This window comes from Triplophysa rosa, linkage group LG25, assembly GCF_024868665.1.
Source record: "Triplophysa rosa linkage group LG25, Trosa_1v2, whole genome shotgun sequence".
Classification (NCBI taxonomy): Eukaryota; Metazoa; Chordata; class Actinopteri; order Cypriniformes; family Nemacheilidae; genus Triplophysa; species Triplophysa rosa.
In genome coordinates, this window is record NC_079914.1 from 11,102,842 (window position 1) to 11,128,429 (window position 25,588).

The following is a 25,588-nucleotide window of genomic DNA, read 5'->3' on the forward strand; positions in this document are numbered from 1 at the left end:
TAATGCGCATTTCGATAACCGAACTTATTGGTTCCGACTTGTTTTTCGTCCGGACACTTATAGATGTGGGACGGGGAGAAGATGGCGGCGGCCATGGTACAAATGTCATGTTTGTATCGTGGGATGTTGGCGGTCAGGGCAACTGGCATCCGACCTCTCATCCCAGGGCTTGTGCCATCTCAGTTTAGGGCGTTTTCGGTAAAGAAAGACCCGGAGTTAGAGGAAAATCCCTATTATAATAAATATGAAGAGAAGATCAAGAATCTGCGCAGGTGAGTAAGTTAGCTGTCAAACGCTGATGGGGTTTTTACGTCATGTTATACTTTAGGTGGATCAACCCGTTTTATTCAGTCTATGGGATCAACGCGCATATGTTGTGTTTATTAATTTAAAATCAGTTCAAAACCTGAAGAATACCAAGCCCGACTGGAAAAGCGAAGTGAAGTGAAGACGCAACCTCTCGGACAGTCCAGACAAGCTGAATTCGTGAAGTATATGGAGAAGGAGGTAACGTACAGTAACCGTAGTCTAACATTGAAATAACGTTACATTTGCATTTTGATGTCTTTTTACGCAACATTTAATTTGATTCATTTTAATTTATGGATAATTAACATGCATTTAACATATTAATCATTTAACGATATGTCATCAAAAAATGTCAGAACCAAATCTGTACACATGATGATGGAGACCATTGCTTTAACTTTTTTTTAGTTGGACAAACGAGGAAAAGAAGGATCTGGGGGCTTCACCAAAGATAAGGTATGAAATAAACTTGAATGCATGATGAATTGGGGTTTATTATTTGTATAGTCTGCTTTTATCTTATTTTTCTGCTTCACATTTATTTAGACATTGGGGTCTATTCTCAATCTTGAAATGGTTCAAGACAAATCTGGATCTGAAATCGCAGAGGTAGAAAATGTTTTATCCCGCAACACATTTCCAACTTTTCCATACAAAGAGTTTTATTGTATTTGTTAAATAGTGAGGAGATATTAGGCTATACTCTACTGTGGATATTTCATAGTTTCCGCATGCACACCTTTGTATTATAAATTACAATCATATAGAAAACGTTAAATAGATGATCAGACTTTATACTTATAAAGTATTTCTTAATTGGTCAAACGCTTTTTTTCCCCTCACAGCTTTGGATGCAGTACTTTGCAAAGAAAGACACGATCAGCGCTGTCATCCCAGTGAGTTTTATTCTGTGCATTTTATTTGTCATAGCAATGTTAAACTTTCTCTACTTTATGCTAATTGTTCTAGATTGTGTTCCAAGTTATTGTGACGACTAGTCTGATACTGAGTCATTGCATTGAAAGATGAACACCCTTCTAACACATTTTCTATCATAGGGTTCAACATATGACATCATTTTTGGTCGTGCCAAATCTTGTCCAATGGTAAGACTCTTGGCATTGATCCATGTTCAAATCTCTGGTATAATCATACTGAATGCTAACTTCTAAATGTCCACTTGATGGCAGTAGTTCCCCACAAAACCACCTTTCATGAGTTTGCCTAATCCTTTTTCTCAAAGTGTCATATCCTCAGTTTATAAATCTTAATTCTTTTGAGATTGCCAGCCAATACATGTATTGCCTAAAACCAAGATACAGTATCAGTTGCTAAGTCTTGCCAATCTTTGCAGTTTTTGTATGCCCTGCCCCAGAAAGAGGGTTATGAGTTCTTTATCGGCCAGTGGTCTGGTCACGAGCTGCACTTCACTTCTTTGATCAACGTTCAGGTACTATTTTCCTGGTTTTTTTATTATATATACGGCATATTTATTGTTTGATTAGGTGATACATTAACTTGTTTCTGTTTCAGACTATTGGAGAGAATGCACCCAGTCAGGTTATTTTATACCATTATACAGACCTGCAGAAGGACAAGGACGTTGTACTTATGACTGCTGAAATGGATGGCAAATTTGTGGTAAGTTCATCATTTGTAAATGCTTAAACTGAACTTAAAATGTTACCTGTTGAAACAATACACCACATTTGAATGCAGAGATTTATTTCACAGCTGTTTTAATTTACTTTTCTGAAACTCTTTTTTTAGACCGTCCATCAGGCACAATGTTTAGCCAATCAGGTGCAGCTGTTTTACGCATCGCAGCGGTATGAGACTTTCCGATTGGTTGAGACCTTCAACCACAAACCAGAAGATTTTAAACACATGTCTGTGATAGCAGAACTAGAACAGAGTGGAGTGGGTCCGGGAGTCACAACAAATTAGTTTTAAGGCAGTAAAAACAACTGAAGCCTAATGAGAATGTCTCTGTGATAATGAATGGAGTCCTATGAGAAGAGATGTTAACTCATTATTAAGAGGATGTCTCCATTGCCTTTGATTCAAAGTTGATAGACTGATGGGATTGTGAGTCATCTGCTACCATGTATGCAGATTCACATGATTTGTTTCACATTCAACAACGACATTACGTGTTCCCAACAATACCTGCAAATATAATATTGTCAAACCTATTGGTTATTAAAAACAACTGATACATACATGTTTGTTTTTTCCAGGAAAAGACTTTCCGGTTCTGTAAATGGTTATTAATTTACTTTATTGAAAAAAGGTTCACCACTAATCCGGTTTGTATTGTTTCCCCATATGTCTTATTACTTGAAACTGGGTTGTATAACATGTGATAGCACACCTCTACCCCAGTGAGATCTATAAATAGATTGTGTATATTCATCGGGGACACTAATAGTGTTTCTGTTTGTATGTCTGTTGTGGTGTACTTCATAATAAAAGTTTATTCTCACGCCATGAATTTATTATCAAAATTCTACATTTTATAAGCACATAGCCCCAATACCCAAAAATGTAAAAAACAACTAAATTTTGAACCTTATGTAATTGATATGTTTTATCATTTTTAATCTGACAACTTGGTTTTGGAAATGTTTTGCTTGAATCTTTAAAATAATGACACTGGTTTTTTATATTGTTATTTGTTATCTGATCTAACTCTGTTTATGTATTTACAACCATAACACCAAATACTATTTAGTTTAATTTGATTACGTTTTTAATTGATTTGGTTATAATGGGAATTGTATTGGTTTTAGTGGAAACTATAATGGTGTATGGGTCTCTAATAGTAATGTGTTCATTTGGTGGGATGTTATCTGCAGGATAGAACACAAATCTAGGGCAAGATCTAAAACACTACATAAAAATATGTTTTAATAGCAAAGGAAGCCATTCCAATTTATATTGTGCTTTTTTACGAGGGTAATTAAAGATAAACCGTTGGAAACGCTAGTCAGTTGTCACCGATGCCCCACCCTGTTCTCTACTATAAAGACTTCAAATAAACCTGACATTACATTTCCCAATGATCGCTATTTATAACCCTTATTAGCCTTTATACGCTAATTACCGGCGTTTTGACTGCGCTAGCAGCCGCATCCGTTCGCGCGCGTCGTCAGGTGCTGCATCCGTCCATAAACGCCCACCTAGATCCAGCAGACGGGAGCTGCGCTTACATCCGAGGTGAGCATCTCTATCATATGGCCATTTATCGACGGCTCCTTGTCGTTTATGGGTGTTTGTCTGTGAATGTCGTCGTTTGAAATTTGTGTATGAGCTTGTGTGTTTACATCACCTGATCGTTTCCATATCCATCGTCCTCCGATTATGCATGTTTATGGTTGTGAATGGTTATAGCTGCCAAATCACCTGTCGATTTTGTTGATGCTTTATCTATGTTAGACAAACAGACCACGTAAAAATTGTGATGGAGGCTTTTGACTTGGTGAATTGGCACGTTTTAGATGCGTTTTCATGATGCATAGACCACGTCGTATTCGTGACAGTATGACGAGCTGTTTATTACAAAAATGTATGAAAATATGATTTGTTATTGTTTCATATATGTAGTATGTTATTTTTGGAATATTTGTTTGTAACAATGTAATATTTGTTTTTATGTGTAATGGCATTGTGTTGTAACATTTGTAATTAATAAATGATGTTTAATAATATCAGTGTCGAATATAATCGATATTATAATATATGTAATAAACGTTTCTTTGTATACAGGCCTATATATGAAGAGTTTGGTTACAAAATGAGATGATAAAAATTCTAAAATCATGTTTTTTTATTATGTTATCATGTTTTTATTGTGTTAGTTAGCTGTATTTATGAGTTGTTATGGCTTAAATCAAAACAAACCAACTGCAGTTTGATAGATATTAATTGGAATGCACAATACAAAAACATGATTTTTGAATTTTTATCTCATTTTGGATCCAAACTCTTCATATACACATTTTATCTTATAAAATAATATATATAGGGATACTTCAGACAATTGGATGAAATTTTAACTTCTTTGTTATTCATGTGCTGTATTTACACTCTTTTGCACAGATGGCAAAAGCAGACCAGCGTTTTGGCCAGAGGGATGGATCCGATCAGAACTTTGACTACATGTTCAAACTCCTGATCATTGGAAACAGCAGTGTAGGCAAGACCAGTTTCTTATTCAGATACGCGGACGACTCCTTCAGCAACTCATTTGTCAGCACGGTCGGCATTGACTTCAAGGTGAAGACTGTTTACAGGAACGACAAGAGAGTTAAACTGCAGATATGGGTGAGTCTGGTGCCACGTTGGCAATGCCATGTTGTTTATGTTTCTATGGAAACACAATTCTTTTCACGCCTGTTAAAAATGACGCTACAGACACCAGAAAGTGTATTACTGGAGACTGTATCCACACTCGCCTTTCACCAGACTGAATGAGAGCCGTCATTTTCTGGAGGAGGAGAGAAAACAATCGCCTTCTTTTTTCCCACATGCATCATCGATGCTGGTTGTCATGGAAGCAGCACTCCATACTGCTCCCTGGCAGAATGATCCTCATAGCCAATTAAAGCCGCTCCTGAGGGTTCGGGGAGCATGCATGCGAGGGCATCTTTGCGACAAGTGTGACACGGCCGAAATTTGTGAGAAGATGCGATTAGCAATCTGTGTGGATTTGTTGTGAGATGGTAAAAATAGACTCATTCACAACAGCTGCAGGGAAGAAAAGCGTTGGCCATTGAATAAAGACAGGACTGAAATAGACGTTTCATTGATGTTCCACTAAACCTTTCATTACATTTGTGTTTAACTGCAGATTTCTATTCTATATTGTATTGTATTGTATTGTATTGTGTTGTATTCGTCAATCATTGGTGTTGATATCGTTTAAAGGATACAGCTGGACAGGAGCGATATAGAACTATAACTACAGCTTACTATAGAGGAGCCATGGGCTTTATCCTGATGTATGACATCACCAATGAAGAGTCTTTCAATGCAGTCCAGGACTGGTACGTAGTGCAAAGTTCATATTTAGGCTGCCATGTTCGGATGTTTTTAAGAGTAAAGTCAAGTTTTTATGAACGTTATCGCGGGTGTATTGAAGCTCTGGCCACCCGTATCATTTTGTCCTGGGCCATTCTTAACATTTTTATCGTTTTCGTCCAGGGCAACACAGATCAAGACTTATTCTTGGGATAACGCTCAAGTGATATTGGTGGGAAACAAATGCGACGTGGATGAGGAGAGAGTGGTCCCTTTTGAGAAGGGGAAGCACCTAGCCGACCAGTTGGGTGAGTTATGCCTTATACCTGTATCTCTGGTTTCTTTAATTTAGACAATTTACACAATGTGGTCTTTTCTTATAGGTTTCGAGTACTACGAAGCAAGCGCCAAGGAGAACATCAACGTCCGACAAGTGTTTGAGCGTTTGGTTGACATTATCTGCGTGAAGATGTCCGAAAGAGTCGATACGGATCCCTCACTGGTCACCGGCGCCAAGGCCACCAGGCTAACCGATAAGCCGCCCCAGCTACCTCAAAATTGTTGCTGATTTCAGTCTTTCCTCACATGCCAATCGGCCGTGGATACGACGTTGTTTGGAATTCAGTTGTGTGGCAATCGGAACCGACCTATTAGATAGTAGCTATCAAACACACGAGTAGTTCGGTAACAATAGCACCTCTAATCTACAGTCCATAGAAAACTTAAAGCAGGGACTAGAAAAAAGCACAAAGCTACGTGGCTATCAGAACTTCAGTGTTCACTGCCGAAACTAGATTTGAAATCTGTTATGGCACAAACTTGCAAATCTTTAAAGTTGTATTTCAATTGTGGTATATCAGTAGTTTAATAGTGGTTGAAAATGCTCGGTTTATACAATATATCGTTCCACTAAACAAGAAAACTCGGAAAACTGCAAAATGGTTGTCATTATGCAGACTTTATGGTGCTCGGTTGTTTGTTTGATATTGAAAGGAATTGCACATTGGATGTGACTCCATCTATATCCGCTAAGTATGCATTTTTGAAAGTATGAGCACTTGTTTAAGCTATGTTCGTGTTAAGACAGAAAACAGTTGTGATGTTAATCTCAAAATCAGACATCCCGCAAAATGAAATTTTATGTTTTACGCAAAAACATAACATGTTGAATTTAGTATTGTCAGAAGCCATCTGTAACAGTTATGCGTACTAATAGACTGAACACGCAATCGACATATTCCATAGTCAGGTGATGTTCAGTTTCTTCTAAAATCTATATTTATTCTTCAATAAAATCCTTAAGCAGAACGTTGAAAATGAATATATTGTGAGCTCGTGCCAGGATGTCTATATTTCAGAAACTTGTAGCAAATCCCCGTGGATTGGTGTACGTATAACCTACTTTGGAAATTTATCAAGTGATGTTATGTACGAGTGGTTTATGTATTTATAGTAGAAATGATTATTCAAAATGAGATTTTTTTCATTCAGATGTTATAGGCTGTATTTTTTTCCGAGTAGATATTTATTTTTATGCTGCTGGTTCCTTTATTGGGAGTATGTAGGTGTCATTTTGCTGTCAGTGTATTTTGATTTGTAGACAATTTGCACTGGAGCGTAAAGTGATTGTACAATTGTGAATGTTACTTTTAGATGCAATTTGTAACAATAAAAGCACAAGTCACATGTATTTTGTTGTATTACTGTTTCATATGTCGTTGTCATTTTGATGACATTTAAAGTAAGTGTTTTTGTGCAATAGAAACAAACTTGAAAGTGAGCAGAAGTATTCAGAATTGTGGTAATATGCATATCAGAATTACCAAGGTTTTATTTCACAAGAGGTTTATATGAGTTTTATGCATTCAAGCACCTGTTGCAAGTTACCATTAAGTTGAATATTATTTTATACATTTAATATATCATCCTCAAAGATGTCACAGACAATATATAGCTTTATATACAACTGAATTCAATTGGAACCCTAGACAAGCTTATCTACAAGATATTCAAGCAAAATTTCTGCTACAAATGGATATCTCTGTAATAAATAATAAGTCAAGTAATACTATGAATACTATGGCATACTATCATACAGTACATATATATATATATATATATATATTACTANNTATATATATATATATATATACATATACATATAATATCATAAACTATACAGTAGCAAACATACATACTATTTATATATATATATACTATATTTTAAACACATATATACTGTTACATTTTCCCATCTGTGGATTTTGAGCTAAAACCAGATCAACCTGTTCCAAAACTCAACGTTTATCTGTTTGCCAAAGCACCGGGCGTCTTGACCAATCATGTACGTTCTTTATTTTACAACATCTTTAATCAGCCAATAAGATTTCACAGTACTACACGTCCTCAGCACAAGTATTATGTCGGCGTATCAGCGTTCGTAATCCCATCCACAACAAGAACAGAGGTATGAATGAAACTTTTTCCCGAAGTTTTAATTATGTGTAAAGCTGTAAGGTTATTTAAACGCTCGTTGTGTGTTTTTGTTATGGATTAGTGGCTGTTGATGTTTTAATAGTGCAGAAGACGTGAAATGCACGTTTGACAAGTGTCAATCATGTTAGATATACTGTAGCGTGTTTTATAAACTTTACGTCTGTATAGCACATAACGTCACGCATTGTTATACGCACAGTGTGTAAGTCATAATGCCCCAGACGAATAAAGCTAAAACTAGCGGTGAATCTGCCGGTCAAGTGCCCGGTCCGAAGGACGCAGAACCCCCACCACCTCGAACCGACCCGCGTGGCCTCCTGTCACGAGCCGACGGAAGCAAAGAAAGCGATCAAAGTGACCCGCAAATAATCACGTCACCAAGCGACCCGAAAAAATACAGGTAACTTTAGACGTTTCCTACTTAATAAAAAAATGATCCAATAGTAAAATAAAATAACAAAATATCAACAGTATTGTTATAATAATATCGATTATTTATTTACAACTCAAAAGGTACATTGAGCTGAGCAATGGACTGAAAGCACTGCTCATATCAGACGTCACTCATTCCGATCATATTGAAGGAGAACATGATGATGATGAAGGGGCTTCTGAGGAAAGTGCTGGTAATAGTAATAATGATGATGAAGGCAGAAAGACAATAAATAAATGTGATGAACGGAACACGAAATGCCGCTCAGAGAAACAGGTGACATTACTATCTTGTTATAGCTAAACACAATAGTTGTCTACCTATATATTTGTCTTGATATATTCTATCTGTTCGTTTGATCTCAGTCGGCTGCTGCTCTCTGTATAAGTGTGGGAAGCTTCAGTGATCCTGAAGATCTGCCAGGTCTCGCTCACTTTCTCGAACACAGTAAGTTACAGTCACCGACAGAATTAATTTATCTGGGTTTTGCATTTTGTCACTTTTGTTTTCATCTATTCACATGCTTCTGTCTTTCCCAGTGGTGTTTATGGGAAGCGAGAAATACCCGGATGAAAACGGCTTTGATGCTTTCCTGAAAAAACACGGAGGAAGTGACAATGCGTCTACGGATTGTGAGCGGACGATGTTTCATTTTGCTGTTCAGAGGAAGTACTTCAAAGACGCGCTGGATAGGTGAGTCACTTTCTTTGGTTCTAGCACATCAGATTTTTCTGAAACATAAATCATACAAACTGGTGTACTGGTGTTATTTGTCCCCAGATGGGCACAGTTTTTCATCTGCCCCCTGCTGATTCCAAACGCTGTTGACAGAGAAGTGGAGGCCGTGGACAGCGGTTTGTAAAAATATTTGATTCATATAACCATGTGTGTGTTGATGCTACTTCAAATTAAAAACGACACTTCATTTTCTTTTCTGTGTGAGCAGAGTACCAGCTGGCCCGACCATCAGACTCTTATCGTAAAGAGATGCTGTTTGGAAGTCTAGCAAAGGTCAATCATCCCATGAGAAAGTTCTTCTGGGGTCAGTCTATATTACACACGTACGTAATGTTTTACGGTACTGAACGAGTGGATGATTCTTACAATATTGATTGAACTTGAATCAGGGAGTGCTCAAACGCTGAAGCAGGAGCCCAAAGAAAAGAATATTAATACTTATGACCATCTGAGGGAGTTCTGGAAGAGATACTACTCCGCTCATTACATGACCCTCGCTGTGCAGTCTAAAGGTACTTTTGTACCGTTCTAATTTGAGAATATTAGTCTAACTTTGGAAACGTTTCTTATTCTGGCCTGTTCTTTTTTTTGTCATCCCGATAGAGAAGCTGGACACGCTGGAAAAATGGGTGAGAGAGATCTTTCTTAAAATTCCAAACAAGTAAGTAAACACATTATCACACATCTCTCAATTTAACAATATGCAGTAATTGAAAGAAAAATCCCTTTGTGTTCCTCAAAATGTGCTAAATGAATGTTTCTGTAAATTTCTGCAGTGGTCAGCCACAGGCGGATTTCTCCCATCTTCAGGATCCATTTGATACACCAGCTTTCAATAAGCTTTACAGAGGTACAGCTCGATTTCACACAGTGTAGATCACACCTGTTACCTTTTATGATATGTAGTTACGACACATTAACCATTTCATGTAAATTGCAAGTTTTAATTCTGTTCAAAGTACAACACAGTGACACATTTAAAGGGACAGTTCATCCAAAAATGAAAATTCTGTCATCATTTACTCAACCTCGAGTTGTTCCAAACCTGTATAAATTTCTTTGTTCTTTTGAACACAAAAGATATTTAGAAAAATGTTAGCAACTGAGATTTCTGGGGCACCATTGACTACCATAGTAGAAAAAATGTAAATGGTTGTCAAAGGTGCTCCAGAACTGTTTGTTTTCCTAAATTCTTCAAAATATCTTCTTTATACAATACAATCATTTTTCCTACTATGGTAGTCCATGGTGGCCCAGAAATCTCAGTTGCGGAGATTCTTCGAAATATCTTTCTTTGTTTTCAATAGGGCTGGGTTTTGCGAATTGGCGATTCGATTCTTGTTTATATGATTTCGTTTCGATTTGATTCGATTCAGTATTGATTAGTTATCAGTACTTAGATTAAAATGCTAGTTTGGCAGACATGGAATCTATATTTAAATATATATGCTGGTAACTGAAACCCTCCTACTCATTCACATTAACAGAGCCCACACAATTATGTTTGGAATTACTTTTTTCTTTTTACCTTGTGTAACCAAACAAGTAACCAACAGTTTAATTTTTTCTTTTTATTTTAACAGTTAAATTGAAATCATAAAAACATGTTTATAAAAATAAATTTCAATATTCAAAACGGGCCCATAAATCTCAGCGCGAGTGATGGCGACATCTTCAGGACGAGAGGCGAATTACAGATTCACATCCATGAAGTAAAGCACACGTAGGGATGTGACTGTGGCAGTTTTTTTTTTGGTTGAGAATTGGGAAATATATATTTTTATATAAATAATGTTTATCTTATTATATTTGCGTGTAGCAACCACATGTAGAGTGGAAGAGAAATATAGACCTTATTTAAATACTTTTTGAACAGTGATATCTGAAATAAATGAGGATGAAACATCCGTTCTTTGCATTTTTAATGCGCAAATCCATCAGTGAAATGGCACACTACAGCATATAAAACATTTAAATAAACATCAGTAAATAATGAAAACTTAAGAAATATAAGAAAGTTAAATATTAAACATAAAAGCTCTTGTTGCAGTGACGACTACAGTCAGTGGCGTATTAACCCTTACAATCCTTAACAATTCCATTTGAATCAACCTGTTTAAACCTACCTTGGCTTTCCTATTCAGATTGCCATAAAAAGTAACTTTTTCCTACTCGTTGATGGAAAACTAACATGTTGGCATTGTCCAGATTAAGATGGGTGCAGCTGCACTAAATGTGCGTTCAGAAGTGAACAGAGCGCAAATGAATAGATGTCTTGAAGAAATCGAAGAATCAATATGTTTTTACCCAGCCCTAGTGTTCAACCAAACAAAGAAATGAATACAGGTTTGGAGCAACTCGAGCGGGTGAATAAATGATGACAGAATTGTCATTTTTGGGCGAACTGTCACTTTAAAGGTTTAATAACAACACGTGGCTTTTACAGTTGTGCCTGTGAAAAAGGTTCATGCACTGACCATCAGCTGGGCTCTTCCACCTCAAGGAAAACGATACAGGTCGGTACCCACACCAACACTAAAACCAGCAAAAACCAGCTTAGGTTTGAATGAACACTAATGGTATGATGGTACAGCACTGTATGTGTTTATTTGTTGTAGAATAAAACCACTACATTACATTTCCTGGCTGATTGGTCATGAAGGAGCTGGAAGTATATTATCTTTACTCAGAAAGAAGTGAGTTATGGATTTTCATTCTTGCTTGTAAGATACACACATTCACTTGATCACTAAAATATTGATTTGAACTAAGAGAGATTGAAAAAAATCAGTTTTTTTAAAGAGATGCATCTCACAAATAATTGTTTTTAAATTTATTTACTTTTCTTTCGTGTGGTTCCAAACCCTAATGGAGATAGAGTATTTGGTAGAGTGTTAATGTCAGTCACCATTCACTTTCATTGCGTTTTTTTCCTACAATGAAAGTCAATGGTGACTTCAACACACAGCCAAACTACTTTGTGTTCCACAGCGGTTTAAATAAAGCCAAACAGGTTTGGAATGACATAAGGGTGAATTAATGACAGGTTTTCATTGTTCCATTGATGTAGATGCTGGGCTTTGGCTTTGTTTGGAGGAAACAGCGAGACGGGCTTTGATCAGAACACCACCTACTCCATCTTCTGTGTTTCAATCACACTCACTGATGAAGGATTCCAGAACGTCTTCCAGGTCTGATGAAATCCTGTTTTTGGTCATTTTAGTGTTCTCGGTTCATGTCATATTATTATTATTATTATTATTATTATCACCTTAATAACCATAATAACTTTACACATGATATTGTGTGTGCAGATCATTCATATAGTCTTCCAGTATCTGAAGATGCTTCAATCTATCGGACCACAGCAAAGGTCTCATATCTGTTGAAGATTTTTATTTCACTGTGTTGGTTTTCCAGATTAAATTGTGTCCTGTTTCTGCTTTTCCAGGATTTATGAGGAGATCCAGAAGATCGAAGCCAATGAATTTTACTATCAGGAACAGGTGATAAACAGTTGTGACATTTCCCCCCTTCAGTTAAAATAATCTCAATATGTTAAATAGTATTTACAGGCCTTTTCCTCATATATATGTATTATGCTAACAGACAGACCCTATCGAGTTTGTGGAGAACATTTGTGAGAACATGCAGCTCTACCCCAAAGAGGACTTCCTGTGTGGAGACCAGCTTATGTTTGAATACAACCAAGAGGTCCGTCATTATTAAGTCTAAAACGTCAGGCTTTGATAAAAAAAACACGCGAGACTGTATTCTGATGTCGAGGTGTAATCTAATTGGTTGAAGGTCATCTCGGCTGCTTTGACACTCTTAACCCCAGAGACGGCCAACCTGTTACTTCTGTCCCCTGAGCATGAGGGTCGCTGTCTGTTAAAGGAGAAATGGTTCGGAACGCTGTACAGTGCTGAAGGTAATGACTCGACTGGATATTGAGCATGTTTTTGTTGGTGTGGCAAACGGAGTTGGATGTATTTATTTATGTACATTTGACGCATTTTTACTGTGTTGAAGTGAAAGAAATATAGAATTATTTCTACTTTCACAGACGTTCCACAAGAATGGCGTGATCTTTGGGCTGGAGATTTCCCACTGAATCCTGACCTTCACCTTCCAGCAGAGAACAAGTTTATAGGTCGGTTTTGGTGCTTTCATAGCATTATTTTTAGGCAGACAAACGTTTTAATGATCAGCGTCCCTATCACAGACCATCACATCTCTTCCGCTTGCATCCTCTCACAGCCACAGATTTTACTCTCAAAACATCAGACTGCCCGGACACGGACTTCCCCGTCAAAATAATGGACGGCTCGAGAGGCCGTCTGTGGTTCAGAAAGGACACCAAGTTCAAGATGCCCAAAGGTATGAAAACGAAAAAATGGACGACAATACGGTTAACAAAAGTAATATCCACAATTGCCGTACATATCGAGTCTTTTGTATTTCCCGACAGCTTACGCACTCTTCCACCTGCTCACTCCAGTTATACAAGAGTCTCCGAAAAAGTACGCGTTTCAAATCTGCATTGCATTGTGGTAAAACATCTATCACACTTAACATGCACTGCCTGTTTTCTCTGTTCTTCTCCATGACAGTCTGGTCTTGTTGGACCTCTTCGTGAATATTCTGGCTCATAATTTGGCCGAGCCGGCGTATGACGCAGAAGTGGCGCAGCTGGAGTATAAACTTTTGCCTGGAGACCACGGCTTGTTCATCAGACTCAAAGGCTTCAATCACAAACTGCCTGTGAGTTTCACTTCTTCCGAGTACAACGCACAGAAAGCTCATTTTTGGTTAATTTAAATCAAATGCCTCTGCCAATAAACACATTTTTTCCATTATTGAAACCTTTAGTTGCTTTTGAAGCTGATTGTAGACCACCTGTCTGACTTCAGCGCCGCTCCGGATGTGTTTCGCATGTTTACTGAACAGCTAAAGAAGACCTATTTCAACATCCTCATTAAACCAGAGCGGCTTGGAAAGTAAGAAACAGGTTTTAAACCACATTGTTACACACCATGTTTCATCCAAATCCTGCGAGGCATATTCTCAAGAGTGACTTTATGTGTTTCAGAGACGTCCGGCTGCAGATCCTGGAGCATCATCGCTGGTCTGTGATGCAGAAGTATGGTGCCATCACGGCAGACCTCAGTGTTGGGGATCTCATGGACTTTGTGAATCGCTTCAAGGACGCTTTATACGTGGAGGGACTCGTACAAGGGAACTTCACGAGTGCTGTGAGTCTCGTTGACAGTTCATTTCATTTTGAGCAAGCGTTTGTACTGGATTTGCTTATTTATGTGTTATTTGTATGTACACAGGAATCCGAGGAATTTCTCCTATATTTTATAGAGTACGTTTTTTCGGCTGCATTATTCCGGACTTATTCTCTATGATCAATATCTGCTCATCAAAAACAGGGCAGTGTTGTGAGAATTTCATCTCGGTATGTTACAGAAAACTCCAGTATAAACCTCTTCCAGTTGAACCCCCCGTTCAGTTTCGAGTGGTTGAACTACCTCAGGCTCCTCGCTTATGTAAAGTCCAGTCTCTCAATAAAGACGACGCTAACTCAGAGGTCACAGTATACTGTCAGGTAATGCTCAATGGGAGGTACGGTAAAGTTTCAGGTTGGCATTTAAAGTTCAATTGATATTGGCCATTTTTACCAGGGATAGTTTGGCCAAAAAGCATAATACTATCCATAATAAAAGTGAATGGAAACTGGACAAAATGGACAAAAAACAGCATTCTGTGCAATATGATTGCTTTGCGTTACTTTGTGTAAGAAAGAGATCAAACATGAAGTTGTTAGTCTTTCATTAAGTATACCTTTAGAAGTGCATGTGGGGTAAATTGCTTTCATCTTTTTTAGACAGGCCTAAGAAACTTGCGAGAGCATACGCTCATGGAGCTGCTTGTGGTAAGATTCACCTCACCAATGGGGCACTCCATCTGAGTTTTCAGTAAAATGCAAAAACACACACTTCACCTTTAAACAGAAGCATCTGCATGCATTTATTTTTCACATTTGTCAGATGCACATGGAAGAGCCTTGTTTTGATTTCCTGCGGACAAAGGAAACTCTGGGGTCAGTGGAAATTTCTTCAGTTTAATCCATTTTGTTGCTGTATGAATATGTAGCATCCCTGTAGTTCAATTAGATAGAAACGTCTGGAAAATGTACATATTTAAGATATATTTCTTGCACTCCCTTCAGGTATCAGGTGTATGCGTGTTTCAGAAACACGTCTGGTATGCTTGGCTTCTCAGTTACTGTTGAGACTCAGGCAACAAAGTTCAGGCAAGTGTTTCTTTTATTTGTTTAGTAGTCCTGCTGTTAGATGATTTGAATTGAATAATCGTTTTTCTTTTAACTCATTTCTTAGCACTGACTTTGTGGAGACTAAAATCGAAGAGTTTTTGGTCAACTTTGGAGAGAAGTTGATTGATCTGTCAGATGAGGGTTTTCAAACTCAAGCGACGGCCCTGATCAAACTGAAGGAATGTGAAGATACTCAACTGGGAGATGAAGTAGACAGGAACTGGTTTGAAGTGGTCACCCAGCAATATGTCTTTGAAAGACTCTATAAAGAAGTGAGAAACCAGTCCATATGTTCTCATTCTTATTGTTCTGATTTATTATTAACTCCTATTCTTTATTCTGCACTGTTTTGAGATTTTGTTACTGAGCACCGTTTTCCTTTTCCTTACAGATTGAGATTTTGAAAGATATCACCAAAGATGAATTGGTTTCATTTTTTATGGACCACAGAGGCGCCACCAGTAGAAAACTAAGCATACATGTATGTTGTTATTAAAGTAATCTATAAAGTACATTAATTGTATCAGATAAAATGTTGCTATTTCTTTTTCTTTTTTGCTGACATTTAAGTAAACTAAAATGATTTGACCCCTATAAACAACTCATTCTTTGATTTTGGCAGGTGGTTGGATTCGGGGAGGAGGAAAAGCAAACCCATGAAAATGGCACCACACCGGCACCGGAGTCTCAGGAGGAAGAAACCCAAAGTTCATCTTACGGGAATGTTTCAGAGTTGACTTTCCTCACCGCCTCACCAGCGCTCCTCACAGCCACAATGATAACAGACATCCGGGCGTTCACATCTTCCCTCAAACTACACCCCTACCACAAAATACTGACCTGAGACTGACTTCAGGTGGTCCCAATTTACCCGAATTAACATAGAATGAGATGATCTGGCAACCTACAGAGAAATACTAAAACAGACCTCATCTTTAACTGATAGAGACATTGCCTTTTAAATAATGCATAACAAAGATCGGTCACCCAAATCTTCCAATGTATTATTGTGAATAATTTGAATCATGTATTTATTGGATAATCAGGGATAAACATTATAGCCATATCATGAAAATATGTTTCGAATTAACTGTATTTTTGTTTTGTGTGCATGTTGTTTTTGAAGGGTACGATGTGTTTTATCTTTTAAATGAAAAACGTGGAGATGTGTACGCAAACGTACCTCAGGCTTTGCGTCTAAGTGTGTTTTATTTAACCTTCTGATAATTAAAAAATGCATATAAAATTGCATCTATCTTTTTTGCTGACTTCACACTTCAGCAGGAATGGATACGTGCGCTTTTAAAACACGTTTGCCTATCATGACGTTCCCTAACCCGCTAAACTATACAAGTAATAAGACCACTTATAAATAATTGAAAGAACTTAACAACATATGAATTACGTTAGCGACAGAACCAAAACGATTATATCAGATAACGTTACTTTATTTTGATAAAGTATCGTTTTTGCATTTTGACGGTCTCGTGAGTTTAATTCCGTAACTCTGGAAAGTTAATATGCGGGCGCGCGACGCGTCCATAGCAACAAACATGTATCATTGTACTAGACTGAGGAGCGTGGACAACAGTAGCGACGTTTTGCCTCTCGGTGGAGAAATTACGTCGGAAACGTCATGTTTTGCCGCGTGTACGTCTTCTCCGGGGTTGTTCGTGTTTAAAACGTGCTCGTAGAGTTTGAACAGTGTTAATTATGTCGGTGTGTGTGAAGTCCAGCCCTTCTCCTTCTGATGGACCGAAACCAGAGAGTCGCAACATGAAGAGACGAACTAACTTCTCTCTCAATAATAGTAAGTATCTGTCTGTCTATCTATCTATCTGTCTGTCTGTCTGTCTATCTATCTATCTATCTGTGTTCAGTGAACGAAGAACATTCTTTGAGAGAAGACACGTCTATGAAAGACAAAAGCAGCCTGCAAGAAGAGGCGATTCATAGTGATTTAATTCCCGATGAGCTCCTTGCCACCCTCACCTCCACCATATGTCCTCAAAACACGCTCGGACCCCTGAAATTAAGCAAAACTCCCAAGGACTTCAAGGTATGTACACTTTGGTCAAGATGAATTTTAAGGGATGCTAGAAGATATCGATAACAAGTTTTTGGTTTCCTCCACCAGGTTTGTTTACAACACCGGCCTGATGCATTATGGCATCAACCCGCTGGCCGCAAGAAATACAAATACTTTCTCGACCAGCCAACATCTATAAGTGGAGCTGGAAGGTTATCATCCCACAAGCATATATTTTTTGGAATACCGTAACACAGCCCATAAAATAATCTTGTGCTTGTTTGAATCTCAACAGAGATATATCCTTTCTGTGTGACGCCTTTATATATCAGAAGGATCAATTGCATCTCCCGTCAGGCTCTGCTCTGTTGCATGGAGATCAAAAAGCAAGTATTTAAGCAAACAGTCTACGTTTGGTCCTATCCTTTCTTTGTTTTAATAATTTTGTGTTATGCTTTTGGTTGAAGGACGTGCGTCCACTGGAAACATTAATCCCTGAAGAATATCACATCATTAAAAACAAAGGTCTTAGGGGACTGCAATGCTATGATGAGTAAGTAGTCCGGATTTGACCAATATAAAAACATTCTTGAAATTCTCATTGTTCATCATTTTAAATTGTTCATAATTTTAAAGCAAATTCACAGTTCTGTTGGAAGACAATGAAAAGAAGCTGAGAGTCTTTCCATCAATGTGAGTGTTTCTTTAGGAGACTATGTTTGAAATGAATAGAAATGTTTCTCTTACAGTGATAGTTCACCCAGAAAATGACAATTCTGTCATCACTCACCCTCACGTCATTCCAAACCTGTGAGACCGTCTTTCTTCTCAGAAACACAAAAGAAGATATTTTAAAGAATGTTTGCTACCAAACAACACTGGACACCATTGATTTACATTTTATGGACACAAAACCACTGAGACATTTCTCGAAATATCTTCTTTTGTGTTGTACAGAAGGAGTCGTATACAGGTTTTGAATGACGTGAGAGCGAATAAATGATGACGGGTAATTTTTTAGGTGAACTGTCCCTTTAAGAACAAAATTGAATGTTTCATTTACATGCTGCTAAGTGCCTTAATAAATTCTTAATAAAATAAACAAAAAATAAAGTCCATAAGTTTGGACGTATGTGTGTAACATGTTTTTGACATGGTAAAAATACAAGTATATTAAAATATTCCAGGAAGCCCAGCAGTCGGCTTGAGGTGATGCAGCTGATGAAAGTAATGGATGATATGCTGGAAAAAGCAGGTGTCAACCAAGATCTTCAAGAGCTATCTGAACTCTCTCAGGTGAGGTTTATTGTTACAAACACAGGTATACAATATTATTTGTTTATCTCTTGCTTTTGTTCTTCTGTCTCAGATGGAAAATTTACTGGAGCTGGTTAGAACGGAGCAGAACATTTACAACATGGTGTTCCACGAGCTCATCCGCCAAGTCAGTGTTGAATGTGCCGAGAGGGGTCAGCTTCTCGCCAAACTCAGGTCTCATCACTGCTTTTCTGTCTTTTTATCCCCCATCCTTTAGATGGTGACATCACTTCCTATTTCTCCTCAGGCAGAGGTATGCGGCGCTCCTCGACCGGATCCCATGGCAGGTGAAAGGCCTACATTCGGAGACATTAGCACAGAGGGCATTAGACCGACGGCTCACGGAGGAGATCATGAGCTTTAGAAACTCTGTTGCAAAGCTTAATATGTAAGTCCAATTCTTTGTTATACGACTACAAAGGTTTTGCTTGCTTGTATTGCATTTTTCAAAGTTTTTTAGCAGTCTTTGCTCTTCAGATGTGAATTTTTTGGATCTTTAAAAGGGAACTGAGTATGATGAAGGTACATGATGAGTGTGTGTCCAAAGAGGCCGAGGAATCAAAGGAGGAACTCGCTAAAGCTCTGGAGGAATCACAACGCAATGCAGAGTGTGTGAAGAAATATTTACGCTGTCATTTATGCTTGTATATGAATCTGTTTAATACAAATTCGTGTTGATTTATTCTACAAAAGGTTTACAAAAGTTACTTTTCTGTAGCATTGTAGCAAAGTATCATGATCTTTACGAGCTGCAGCGGAGAAGACTCGGGGGTCAGATGCTCCACCTGTCTGATGAGAGGGACCTTTGGAGAAAAGCAACGTACAGCCTCGCTATAAAGGTCACTTTTAACACCTTTCCAGTGTTCCATCTCTATCTAAAAATAATAAACTAAAACATTTGTTTTTTTTATCAAATAAACTACGGGCCTAAATATTATTTGATATAAATACAATTATTAGAACGTGGTCTCAGTAATAAACTAAAATTACTAACAGGAAATAAATATAAACGAATCTAAAACTGAAAATACTAAAAATAAATCAAAGAATTAATATAAAAAATATAAATAAAAAAATACATAGATAAACAAAGAATGGATAGGAGCTCATAACAAAATTGATAAAAACTCAACTAAATTAACATAAAAACTAAACACTTTAAATACAAGAGAATTTAAGATATTAATCAAATTAACCTGAAAACTAAAAATATAAACTAAAAGCGAATTGAAAATATGAATACAATTAACATGAAAACGAAAAATGTTAAATAAAAGTTAATTTAGAATATAAATAAAAATACAATGCAAATAAAACCTATAAATAAAAGCCTTTCTGCAATTTAGAGTTTTATGGTTCGTGTTGTAGATGGTGCTGTTTTTGTAACAATTCAAAGTCAGTTAAAGGGATAGTTCACCCAAAAACATCATTTATTCACTCTCGTGTTGTTCAAAACCTGTATATGACTCTTTCTTCTGTGGAACACAAAAGAAGATATTTTGAGAAATGGTTTTGCATCCACACAATGCGGGTCAATGTTGTTTGGTTATCAGCGTTCTTCAGGGATCTTCTTTTGTGTTATGCAGTAGAAAGAAAGTCATACAGGTTTGGAATGACCTGGAGGTAAATAAATAATGAAAGAAACTAACTGTCTTTCATATTTCCTTCAGATAGTAAAGATAAATAAACTCCAGCTTGTCAAACAGCTAAATGTTAGCGAGCAAACCTGGGCCAAGACTGCCGAGCACTTCACTCTCGTCCTCACAACAAAGGTATGAACACAACTCTCTCACATCTAAACAGATCTGTCAGGACTTGACCGTGTATGCGATTATACCCATAATCACTCACAGGATTCAGAGGATTTATCGCACATCATCGAGTTGACCGACCAATGAAAAGAGAACCTAACCACCTTCATGGAGAACCTCAGAAAGACTGAAAGCAGTCAACACGAGACCATCCAATCTGTCCGAGCTCATGTTGTCAAGTGGCAGAAGTTCTGTGAAGACCAGATCAGGTCAGTGAAGGAATTCCTGTTTTATTTCTTCACATTCTTCAATGTTTTATCTACTCTGTTTTTTTGTTATACAAAAGGAGCCCTGATATGAAAACCGATAGATCTTCAGAGGAGGAACTGTCTTATGACCTGAAACAATGGTCAACGGTTAGCAATGCTAATTGTCTTATTTTCTTGGTTTCTATTAATTCTATTACTTTTCACTTTAAGTAAGTCAAAAAAGTTAAGCCCTATCTCTGTTCAACCCTAGGTGTTAACACAACAATGTGAGCGTTAAGGAGGGGAGGAGCTAGTGTCCAGTCAGGAAACACTCGAAATGCTAACAAACCTACATGAGTCCTGGATTGAGGTTTGTCTTCGGCTCTTTAGGAGACACCCGGCTTCAGATGGAGGGCCACCTAAAGGTCAAGAGGCCATGGGCGAGCTGTCTAAAACCATCACTGAGCTTCACAAGCAGCTGGGAATCCGCATCAACGGAGAAAGTGGTAATATGCAGGACTTTCCACATATAGTAGTCATGTGTTGATTCTCAAATAGATGACTGTGTTTTGGTTCTTCATGCAGGGATCCATGCAACACTAATGTCACTTAGTGATAATATGGAGTTCTGGTCCAGAAGACTAAAATCACGGAGTGGACCTGAACTGAATCCTTCAGGATATTGGGTGAAGATGGAGGAAGCTCTTGGTAGCTTGATAAATCTGTTTGAAGATGCCGTTTTGCTGGTGGACAGTACACAACTTGAACGGGACAGGGCCAAGAAAATACCCCATGCTAGGTAAGAGAGTTGCATGAAACGGACATTTTCTAGGTTCATTTAAAGCACAGCTGGGATTGTCCATATTTTATCCAACCATGGGTTGAAATAACCCAACATTTTGTTTATTTTATGGTTTGTAGAGCTTATATTTGAAATAGATGTTCCTCATTGAACTATTATGTTTATTTGGCCTTCTGGGTCTGTGAAAGGATTGACATCCATGATGTCCTGAAGACATTAAAGGATTTCCTGTTCTCCCAAGAAAACTTCTTTGAATGTGAAGACATGAGGCTTCGCGAGGAGGTATGAAACAGGCCTTCGTACCTTCCCTGCATTACGCAATAAGCCATTCATTTCATTAGATGATCTTGGGTTGCCAGGCCAATTCAATTCACTCCAAACTGATTCGCTGGATGGTGGACCTTCTGCTTTTAATGGTGCCGGTACATTCAGATGACCAGGCATCTCTTCCATCGCCTGAACTTAACATCATAGTCGACGTGTCTGCTGAGAAGCTGGATAAAGATGCCAGCATCATCTCAGAGAAGCTGGATAACCTTTCCAAATACATCACAAGGTAACATTTCCAAACCCAACATCATCTGAGGATTCTGGTCATCTTTAAGGGATAGTTAACCCAAAAATAAAATGTCCCCTTCATGTTGTTCAAAACCTGTATGTGACACTTTCTTCTGTGGAACACAAAAGAAGATATTTTGAGAAATGTCTCAGTGGTTTTGTGTTCATATAATGGAAGTCAATGAGGGCCAATTTAATTTGGTTACCGACGTTCTTAAGAATATCTTCTTTGTAGCTCTTGTCAGGCCATCGTGGAAGAAGAAATCTTGAAGACCTCAACTCACCATGACACTGAGAATGAGCTGCACCAGCTCGCCAAGCTTCAGGTCAAACCCGCTCCAATCAAACGTTTCCTCCTTGTGTAGCGAACAGATTGACATCCTTTCTGAAATGTCACTGTGTTTTCTGCTTTGTGCGTGTACAGAAGGAATGCAGCGAGTGGGTGGAAAGCTGTCGGGTCCTGCTGTTGGATATCAATGGAAGTCCTTTGGAGATGCAGCTGTCTGTGCCACAGTCTGTTAGCGAGATCACATTAGAGGATGCCAGCGTGGACTCTCTGGTAGAACTCAGTAGCTGTTATCATTGGTGACCTTTAACCAGACGTTTACAATGGGTTTTAATTTCATCAAACGGAGAAATAAATGGATGGATATTGTGAATGACTTGATGTGGAACCTGTGTTCTCAGCTTGACCAAGAACTGGAGGTACCTACAGAGACAAAAAAAGATGAAGAAGAACCATTGGTTACGAAAGATATTAGCGGGCATCATCTTTCCCCAAGAGCTGATGAATATGTAAATAAAGAAACATTTTTATACTGTATAAAAGCCTAGCTTGACATTGACCATTTGGCTGCATAGACCCTTTAAGATTCTATACTAAGCTTTGTTACCAAGATGTTAAAATTTTTATATCACAGGCACTACAATTAGCACCAGATAATGGCTCGGGCAGTTAGTCTTGGCTTTATTAAATGTCACGCTATCACCTCTGCAGGGGGAAGACCAGGGTGTAAAGGCTAAAGACGGCTTAGTCATCAAGCTAATAGGTTATGATGGTAATATCACAGAACAGATTTTGGGAGAGGACACTGTCCAGCTTACGGGGGTGAGTTTATATTTTATTTGTTTTTTCATCATCCGGTTTACATCCATAGAGTATGTCACTTCAAGAATTCTTAATATAGCATGTACATATCTTCTCATCCAAAGAAATGAAAAATCATTATTTATTCACTGTCATGCTGTTCAAACCCCAAATTTATTTACAGTATGTTAATTTATTATATATGTTTAATTTATTACAAATCACTTTGTGTATTTTTGTATTTTATTTAGTTATATTTTAGTTCATATTCTGTCAGGACCCTTGAAATAAATGGCTTGAGTAACGTTTATGCATCTTTTGAACTTTTTAAGTTTTAATGTCTTAAAAACAAAGAAAGGCAAGATTTATGACCAGAAACAGATGCACTTTTGCCAACACTTTCCTTAAAAATCTAGCTTTGGGTTAGTCTTTTAGTCTCAGGACACTGTTAGTTCAGTGCCATCAAAGATCAAACCACAAGTCTGTTCTCAGGTAATAAGATTGATTACGATCATTTTTCCAGACAGATGACCTTGTTGTGTCTCCTCACACTGAGAATGCCCAGGAAGCCTTCACAGCTTTAGAAACAGTGAGATTTCTTCAGCAGGAACTTTTGTAAGTCCAGCACACATATTTTGACTGTAATGACATCTGTAGATTTTCTTCAGGCTATATAAGCTGTATTTTATAGAGAGGTGGAAGCTCGTGCCGTCACTGCAGAAGTGCGGGCGCTGAAAGCCGAGGAAGACCTCCAGGTGGCTCTCGACAAGATCCAAGATCTGGAGAAACAATTACAGGCTCGGCCCAACGCAGAGAACAAGTGTAAGTGTTAAACACCGACTAAAATAAATGACCCATGGTAGTATCATCCAGTATCTAATGTATGTTTGAAAAATGTTTTTAACATGTAAATGTAAATGTATTAACTTTGGTAACAAACTCTGTACAAAGTCCAAGGTCACCACCAGCTACAAATAAAAAAAGAGTTAGATTTGTGTATGTAGAAAAACACTGAACTACTCTATTTCTAAATTGAGTTTTTGTTGAACTGTTCACAGTGAACAAGAAAACTGGACCACCCAAGACCCCCAGCACCCCGGCTGTGTCATCTGAACCCAAAACGCATCAGAAAGCCGAATCCAGCCCCAAAAACACCAAAGGCACTAAAAGACACTAAGGTTAAAACCAGACCTCAGTGGGTGTAAAATAAAGCATTTGGCCTGTAATTAAAATGTAGCGCACACTTTGTTATTTTGTTGCATCTTTACAAGAGGTGAGACCTAAACAGACGTATTTTATGTTAGTAAAAGTGTTAGATTATTAGTGATTATTAGTTAGTTTGGGATTATTCATTAGCATGCTGCATCAAAGGAAAGTGTGTATGTAGTGGTATGACATAAGAAAAGTGAACAACATTAAACATTACGCTAGGTAAACTAAATGCTATTGGCTTTTAAAAAGAGGAGGAGTCTTTAATACTGTATGTCCCGCCTTAACTTCCTGTTTTAGAAGAAATTCCATTCCATTTTAACATTAAATAAACCCCCCCAAAAAACATACTGGTCTGACATATCTTGAAGTTTGTGTTGTCTCTACATCACGGGCAAGTATTTAGCGCTCTCTTCCGAGTCGTCCACCGGGGTCAGGCTTTGATTGGCTGTTCTGGTTAAACTGGCTCAGGATTTTTCTACCTTGATGCCCCATCTGCAGGTCACAGAATCTAAAATAACCATCGGTTCTCCATGTTTCACATTGTTCTTGTCCACACTTACTGTACCTTCTCCGTGTCCCTCAGTCTCCAGTAAACCCAATAACTCCTCTCTCTCTTCTTTAACACGTTCTCTCACAGTATCCACATTCACAACAGTGCTCCTCGAGATGACTTGAGCATCTTTGGCTTCATGTGTTTCTTCTGAAATGTCAGGTTTCTCTCGCTCTTTTCTTTTGTGAGGCTCTTGGAGTTTCACGGATTTGGGTGCCTTCGTTTTCCTGTCCTTACGTTGTGTGAAAATATGACCTGCTGGCTATAAGTCTATGTAAGTCTGTAAACTTTATAAAAATGTATAAGAATAAATTTGTGAGAACAATTTTAAATATTTACATATTTGACAAGTCAATACTTTGTTGAGATAAATGAAAATAAAATGTAGATGATGGTAAAGTTGCAGAGTTATTCATCTATTGTTGGTGCATTTTATTCATTTAGTTTTAGTGATGTTTTCTTTGTCATTTTAATTATGCTTGTCTGTTGTCTGATAAAAAAATATTGTACCAAGAACTAAAAATATGAAATCTTTGATTGTTTAAAACTGTTCTTGCATAACAATAAAACATACCTTTCAGATGTATTAACTGTAGCTAACCCCTGCTTAAAGGAGTCATATGGCACGAATACGTGTTTATCTGTGTCTTTGGTGTGTTATAAATGCATGTATCAGACATGTAAAATTGCAAA

At 37.7% G+C, this 25,588-nt stretch overlaps 4 protein-coding genes across 6 annotated transcripts; all 4 read left to right on the forward strand.

Moving 5' to 3' along the window:
- The first annotated feature begins 63 nt into the window (after positions 1–63).
- On the forward strand, positions 64–2,969 carry atpaf1 (ATP synthase mitochondrial F1 complex assembly factor 1). The gene is made up of 9 exons (XM_057326238.1): positions 64–272; positions 399–507; positions 718–765; positions 856–918; positions 1,155–1,205; positions 1,368–1,415; positions 1,664–1,759; positions 1,843–1,950; positions 2,080–2,969. The coding sequence occupies exons 1-9, from the start codon at positions 64–66 to the stop codon at positions 2,254–2,256; spliced, it is 909 nt and encodes a 302-aa protein (XP_057182221.1). The 3' UTR covers positions 2,257–2,969.
- A 131-nt stretch (positions 2,970–3,100) lies between these two features.
- Positions 3,101–7,021, forward strand: rab3b (RAB3B, member RAS oncogene family). 2 transcript variants are annotated; one of them, XM_057326239.1, is made up of 5 exons: positions 3,101–3,528; positions 4,411–4,635; positions 5,239–5,357; positions 5,515–5,639; positions 5,715–7,021. In XM_057326239.1, exons 2-5 carry the CDS (start codon positions 4,411–4,413, stop codon positions 5,897–5,899), a joined length of 654 nt encoding a protein of 217 aa, XP_057182222.1. In that variant the 5' UTR covers positions 3,101–3,528; the 3' UTR covers positions 5,900–7,021. The 2 variants fall into 2 exon arrangements, with proteins under 2 accessions (XP_057182222.1, XP_057182223.1); XM_057326240.1 differs by lacking the exon at positions 3,101–3,528 and adding an exon at positions 3,536–3,877.
- A 717-nt stretch (positions 7,022–7,738) lies between these two features.
- On the forward strand, positions 7,739–16,528 carry nrd1b (nardilysin b (N-arginine dibasic convertase)). 2 transcript variants are annotated; one of them, XM_057325631.1, is made up of 31 exons: positions 7,739–7,798; positions 8,027–8,227; positions 8,341–8,536; positions 8,626–8,707; positions 8,800–8,953; positions 9,041–9,114; positions 9,207–9,302; positions 9,388–9,510; positions 9,602–9,659; positions 9,775–9,848; positions 11,445–11,514; positions 11,617–11,694; positions 12,069–12,189; positions 12,313–12,371; positions 12,450–12,504; positions 12,608–12,712; positions 12,806–12,929; positions 13,065–13,151; positions 13,259–13,378; positions 13,470–13,521; positions 13,612–13,762; positions 13,871–13,998; positions 14,091–14,253; positions 14,338–14,369; positions 14,474–14,612; positions 14,892–14,939; positions 15,055–15,107; positions 15,237–15,320; positions 15,406–15,613; positions 15,733–15,822; positions 15,964–16,528. In XM_057325631.1, the coding sequence occupies exons 2-31, from the start codon at positions 8,040–8,042 to the stop codon at positions 16,183–16,185; spliced, it is 3,234 nt and encodes a 1,077-aa protein (XP_057181614.1). In that variant the 5' UTR covers positions 7,739–7,798; positions 8,027–8,039; the 3' UTR covers positions 16,186–16,528. The 2 variants fall into 2 exon arrangements, with proteins under 2 accessions (XP_057181614.1, XP_057181615.1); XM_057325632.1 differs by lacking the exon at positions 7,739–7,798 and having other exon boundaries at positions 7,805–8,227.
- A 379-nt stretch (positions 16,529–16,907) lies between these two features.
- Positions 16,908–25,284, forward strand: axdnd1 (axonemal dynein light chain domain containing 1). The gene is given in 25 exon segments (XM_057325874.1): positions 16,908–17,151; positions 17,222–17,400; positions 17,479–17,582; positions 17,666–17,756; positions 17,838–17,923; positions 18,007–18,063; positions 18,558–18,666; positions 18,740–18,861; positions 18,935–19,075; positions 19,191–19,295; positions 19,406–19,526; positions 20,358–20,459; positions 20,541–20,707; positions 20,785–20,854; positions 20,958–21,192; positions 21,272–21,485; positions 21,677–21,770; positions 21,848–22,044; positions 22,282–22,372; positions 22,471–22,605; positions 22,734–22,841; positions 23,044–23,154; positions 23,657–23,748; positions 23,825–23,955; positions 24,192–25,284. Coding segments are annotated over 25 exon segments (3,078 nt in total). The 5' UTR covers positions 16,908–17,054; the 3' UTR covers positions 24,311–25,284.
- The last annotated feature ends 304 nt before the right edge of the window (positions 25,285–25,588 follow it).